Raw genomic sequence first — 6,590 nt, 5'->3', positions numbered from 1 at the left:
TGTGTGTCTGTATTTTAGGCTGCCGCTTTTTAGACATCTTGCTGTTTCAGGCTGCAAAAATCCGGCACCTCTGAGTTTCTGCCGGTGGACATTGTGAAACTCTTCTCTTCTGCAGTGCTCACCTTACCATGGAGCTGCTCGGGTTGGGGGCAGAGGCAAAAGGGCGTGGCCAGCAGCATCTCATTAGCATTCAAAGCTACAGACACAGAATCAGCACTTTTGGAACAGGGCTGAAACAGAGGGGTTTATGGGATGCTATAATTCATGATCTGTTTGGTATTTTGAGCAAAAAACTTCAGAGACATGTTCTGTATATATCTGAGACCTATAATGTATTGTTGAAATACAGTATAATACATGACCTTTAAATGGGCTTTTACCTGCTGTTTTGGATACCAAGGGAGTGGAATAGAAATATTGTGTGAGTGCCTCAAATATTATGTGGAGGACTGCGGTACTAATAACTGTTGAATATAATGCAGATAGTTTTGATGTATACATTTAAATGAGATGCAGCCAATGAATATGTCTTCTAATATTGAGCGGAGGCCATTTTAACGAGCTATACATGACAATGATCAGTAGTGTTGGTACATCCAAGATCAAATATATGCTTTTTTAAGGGGATGGAGGTCAGTTTTGGATGCATTTTGGTAAATATCAGCATAAACACAACGTTTCCTGAAGCTCAACAGAAATTCCTTTTGAAAGAATGTTTTATGACTGAAAAATGGCAATTGTTTCCATCAATGTACAGCTATACCATCCCATAAGACTATACTCACTAGCCCTGTTGAGGGAACCACACACCAACATGCTAAAGTAAGAATGACACTTTTTACAAGAAAATAACTAAGAATAGAAATATATACTCACATGTGTTCATGCAGGGCTAAATGATATTTCAGTCCAGGCCAAAGTGCTTCTGCAAGTCATTTATTGTTGTAAATACTGTTACAAACATTCTGGCTCTGGTACAGGAATGTAGCTCCATTAGCTAGAACATCACAGAAAAAAGCTAGCAAATAAATAAAACATTGCTGCTGCTTTACAGAAATGGTGTTGTTCTTGTATTTATATTTTTTAAATCTTCAGACACATTGAGAGTCAACGTTTCAGTTACATTCAAAATGAGTGCACTTAAAAATACTTGTTAGCCAACCCTGCTGCCTGCGCTAGCTTCAAGTGCTTGTTTCTTCTGTTAGCTACATCGTGTCACGCTAGCCTGACAGTCCATGGAGGGAAAATATCACTCACACCTTACTTTATCTTGTGCTCTAGCTTTATGTCTTTTAACATAATCAGTTTCCTACATTCCGTTGACATGAGAAGCCCGTTCAAATTGCTCTCTAATGAAGCTTACCTTTAAGCCAACCCAAACACACAAAACCATTAGAAGTATATACCTTTACATAGTTTTCTATATTTACTTTATATGTGTATTATATATATCCAGCTGGTTTTTGTTTGAACATGGAGTACATTGGTTTAAATCACACTACACACACACACACACACACACACACACACTAGAAGTAAGAACAGTACAGCTTAATCTCTGTAAGTCCAGAAATGGCTGCCCTTGCCCCTATTCCTCTTCATGGTCAGTTTTACCATCATAAAGAGTCCAGTAGTAGAAGTAAGGCCAAGATGAGCTTCATCAATGAGGTCAGACATATGGAATAAGCAGTGGGTTTTAAAGTTGGAATATACAGTGGGGTACATGTGGTCGAGCCTTAAACTCAGAGGGATGTAAACAGGAGAACAAGTCCTGTTCTCGTCGTCCAACAGAGGAAATAAAGCTGTTCAAAGCAACAAAGTTGGGCTGGTGTAGTCAGGTACATTCCCAGAGATGCAGAGGAGTAGGTGTTCAGTTCTAGTGCTTTAGGATGACGAGAAAAACGTCTACACTGATTCCCCCCCAAAAATTGAAAGCCCAAATTGACTGGCCTTTTAAAAGTTTCCGAGTTGTTTATCACTCGGAATATTAGTTTTAACCTCCTTAGTAAACCTTAGTGTACACCATTAGTTCCCTCCTGTAAAACCTTAATATTGACTGGAGAGAGAAAACAATAATGGTGTGCTCCATTTTAAAGGACAAGGGGGTCAGTTCGGTTTAAAGGAACCCTTTAAAATACAATTTGAGAATTAAATAGAAAATGATTCCGAAATTTGATTTGTATCTTATAAATAAATAAAAATGATATGTTACGCGCTATTCCCTTTTTGAATTTAGTTATTTTACATGAAGCACAATGGCTCTGCGGCATTGTATGAGGCTGCAATAACATGAACCATTTCTTTCAATTTTACCATAAAAAATGTTCCCTTTTTAAATCGTTTTTAAAGCTTTTTTGACACTCAATGTGTTGTGATTATAATACATGTGCAGAACCTGAGCCGCATGAACATTCGTAGCCAATGACAATCATCGTGTTAAATAAGTGGCATCAAAGGCAGTGTGAAAAAAAGCAGTGTTTCTGAATCTGCTTTATGTGAGCCGCAGACTGAGATTGACTTATTGTTAGGGTTCATTATCCTTTTAGTTTATTACCTCCTGGAACATTAAAAAAGGAAGTAGAGAACATCTTCTGTGAGTAAACCTGTTTTAAAGGTGTTTAAGTTGTAACACAAATCCTTCTCACCACTTAAGACTAATATATTTTACCCAGAACACCGGCAAGAAAGACGTCCTCACTTGGTGTTACCTTGTCTCATGTGATATCAGCACCTTTATTATTCAAATTAACTTCATAGTGAAGATCATTTTGAAACTACATGCCAGTAGGTCTATATTTAACCTTTTACCTATATGCCCGTCAACCACGTTCCACAGCAGAACCTTTGTTTTAATTTCTAGCTTTAGGAGGCGGACACTGATTTCCAGTGATTTAAAATCGACATTTTTTTGCGAGCTACTTTTACAGAGATGGTTGTATTACAGTAATACAACAAATGTGTATTATGTAGTAAATGGGATAAACACCAGTTGAGTCATTTAAGGGTACAGCGATGTTGTCAGTGTACATGAGGTCTTATAAGAAGCACCACAAAAAAAGCTAAGGTACAGTGTAATCTTGTGTATTAATACAACATAAAAGTAACAAAGAACATTTAAATAAGAAAAATGTGACCAAAAGAATCATATTTCTAGTTAACAAAATAAAACATTGCACTTTGGATACGGAAGAGTCTGCAGTGCAGGAAGAGAAAGTCTGTACTCCTTCCGGAAAGTCAGAGCACCTACCGCACGTCATAACACAATCTCATTTCAGTTAGAACTTCAGGGATCTGCTGCGTTATAGGTAATCATAACTGAAAATATGCTAATAATCCTGATAATATGTCTCCCCATCCTGTTAAATGCCCGCTCCTGCTACTCTTTCTTCCCATAAAAGCAAATAAAAAATGTCACGTTTCACTGTTAGACTCATAATAAAAATTGACAAACACAAATTTGGTTATTGAACAGTGCTACATACAGAACGCTGTATATGGGACGTCTTTGCTGATATGATGGTGGTAAATGTCTCTCTGGCATTATTATATTAACAGAAAGAAATTCAATAAAGGCTTAATCTTACTGTTAATTCTCAAAATAGTGTTGGAGGCCTTCTCTCCCTCAAATTAATCAGGCCTTACCTGAAAGAGGATTGTATTTCTCGTTATTAGTCTTATATTTCTTTTGTTAAGCAGCCTGAATATGTTCTGATCTGCTTCCCTTTTAATTTTGTAATGTGAATGCAGACCAAACCCTGATAAAACTGTGGCAAAATGGTTATATTTGCGTACTACTAACTTGTCGGAAGTGAGATCTAAAAATACAGCTGCAAATACCACTCATCGCCAGAGAGATCTTTGGGATTCAAACTTTGAGCTGCTGTCACTTACACGAAACACCTGAACACACAGGTAATAGTAAAAACCTTGGCTAAAAACCAGTGGCCTAAAGGAAATAAAGCCTCCAAAAAAAGTCTTTAAATGTGAAAACTGCAGCGATGTTTCAAAAGCAGTATTTATCACAGAGAAAAAAAGCCACTGGAAGATTTACTGAATTAGACCGGTGTTAGAAGGAGAATGTGAAAGGCAGTGACACGATGCCATGACTGTTGTTGAGCGGATGAATGTGCTGCGGAAAAACATATGTAGGGGCCAGTCTTTATCTGTTGGAACCTCGCCTATAGCTACATCCTTTAAAGAGGCTTGTATGCACTAAACCCTTTACAATGTTATGGAAACAGACTATACACATGTACAGCATGCAGTGTTTGTGCATCCACATACAGTGGCATGACGCAGAAAGCTGACTCCACTACCTAGTTAATACTACATTAATCAACCAGCAATGAATAAATCCCATTTCTATAGAAGCCAAATTATAAAGGCTTCATTTCGTGGTACTATGTGTGTTCAATAGAATGAGCTGTAAAGCCCAGAAATCAGTCAGGTAATTATTTTACTGTGTCGAGGCCTGCTTTTACCAGTTTTGTTTAAAGACATAAAATATGTCAGTAAAAACCCCCCTGGTGAATGTCCAGAGTGGTGGTTGCTAACAAGTGGCTAAATAAATAGGACTGCTTAATGTAGTCCGTTTATAGGATTATGTTAGCTTTTTACTTCTTGGGATGCATTTTGGCTTAAACAATAATAGAAGTGGTGTTAAGATCTGGAGACTACCCTGCTGAAGAAAACTTGTAGGAGTCACAAACGTGTGTTTGTCAACGTAAATTATAATCCGAAATCCAATGGCAAAATCCCATTTTTTTTTCTTTCTAGGGAGCCCTTGCTATGCTAACTTCAGAGTCGGCCTACAAAAATACATCACACTATACAACACAGAGGTTTTCTTTGTAAGGTTTTAGGGGAGTGAAGCGATAGAAGATCAGACAGTATATTCTTCACTTTGTTTGAAGAAAGCCGCCTGGGATTGTTTAGAATCATTCCATCCCTGAGTCTTGTGCCAACACCTTGACACAGGGACATGGTGGTGCAGGTGTGGTGTTACGCTCCCATGTTTGGACAGCAAGGTCCAAGGGTGGTGTTAGTTTAGTGGGGGTTGTTACATGCTGACGGAGCTGTAGCTTGTGCTCGGTACACAGGATACAAAAATGTAACAATTCATCAGCCAACTGACCCTTACAATGAAACGTATCTGTTGGAAATGTGCAGCAGTCAACTCTTCTAAAGCAGCGGACATATGGAATGTGACAAGGGGAAGTGTGTGTTCACACTCATCTGTCAGCACACTTCACATAGTCTCTGTGGAGACTTCTGTTATGTGCAAAGACCAGTGTACAGAATGTGGACTGAGCTTCAGTAGCAGGCTCCAGCTTGGTCCCATGAAATGTAGCTAAACATGAAAACCTCAGATCAGTAATCTGGTGGAGGAAACATATGAAGACACAGGCAGTCATCTGCCAATGAAATAGCAGCATGGCAGAAAGGACAGTCAGGGTTGGATTGGAGATTGCCTTTGAGACCACAATCAGGGCTTACTTAATGTTCATTAAAGAGAAGGTTTATAGTGTGTGAGAAGTTCCCATTTTCTGATTAAACAATAACCATATTGTTAAATGTTGCCTGAACTGAACCTTAAAGATGCTCTGAGGAAGTGCTCCCAACTTTGAAAGGTCGAAGTGTGTTGAGGATTGCGGGGCATACTAGGCGCAGAAATGGCAACAGGTGTAAACATCTTTCACCGTTTGTACATTTAGCCAAAGAAAGAAAACACATCTCTTAGTGACAACAGATGCTGGGGGTTTCTTTGTGGTCACTTGAAGATGAGGCAGAGCAACAGAACAATCCCACTAACAACACACTATAGTCCACCAGCTAGGACTAGAAGGGTGCAGGGTGAGCGGCTGGGCAGGACAGAGGGGGTTAAAGGTGTGTGAGGTCAGGGCTTGGTCTTCTTATATGTAAACAGGCTGCTCCTGGGCGGTCAGCAGGCGGTACATGGCTGCAGGCATTGTCTTCATGTGGATCTGAGAGAGTCAAAACAGAGCAAAGCATTTCATTGATGGAATTGTAAGCAAATGTCAAGTGCCAAAGGGTAGCAGCCATTGCCATCCCAGACATTCCCCAGTTTTAGTAAAAGCACAGTCACTGAGTAACCAACTGTGTCATAATAAGCACAATTAAAGAGGCCGTATTCTGCTTTTTGGCAGTCCTCACACTCCTGTAGTGTGTTCTATAGGATTTTGTGCATGCAAATGGTCTGCTGAGGCTAAAATCCCTGTGTTCCCTCCAACGCCTCCATTAGACTCCTTTGTTTACTTCAGTAACATGATGACATCACTAGGTAACACTTCTATTGGCTAGCGCTCCAACACATTGTACATGATAAGCTAAGGGGCGGGACAAGCAGCTTTTTGAACATTAAAGCATGGAGACATGTCCCAGGAGAGACACTACATACTGAATGAACCTGAAAATGAGCAGAATATGTCCTCTTTAATAAAACGCATGAACTCTACACAGGTTGGTGATTTAAAGCTTGCACTAAGTGTTGTGCTGCTTACACAGGGTGCACTGGCATTCACTTTTGGGTGTCATGTAGCTGCTGTTGCTGTTTATAACCGAGCACACAG

At 39.5% G+C, this 6,590-nt stretch overlaps 1 protein-coding gene across 1 annotated transcript in view; it reads right to left on the bottom strand.

The window, feature by feature from the left end:
- Positions 1–927: 927 nt before the first annotated feature.
- The window catches only part of apba1a (amyloid beta (A4) precursor protein-binding, family A, member 1a), a 46,278-nt gene continuing 40,615 nt past the window's right edge, over positions 928–6,590 (bottom strand). The window contains exon 14 of the mRNA XM_063897588.1: positions 928–5,984. Coding sequence (XP_063753658.1) covers positions 5,913–5,984 — 72 coding nt within the window. The 3' untranslated portion in view covers positions 928–5,912. The remainder of the gene's footprint in view (positions 5,985–6,590) is intronic.

This window comes from Eleginops maclovinus, chromosome 12 (genome assembly GCF_036324505.1).
Source record: "Eleginops maclovinus isolate JMC-PN-2008 ecotype Puerto Natales chromosome 12, JC_Emac_rtc_rv5, whole genome shotgun sequence".
Taxonomy (NCBI): domain Eukaryota; kingdom Metazoa; phylum Chordata; class Actinopteri; order Perciformes; family Eleginopidae; genus Eleginops; species Eleginops maclovinus.
This window is presented reverse-complemented; position numbering and strand designations above follow the sequence as displayed.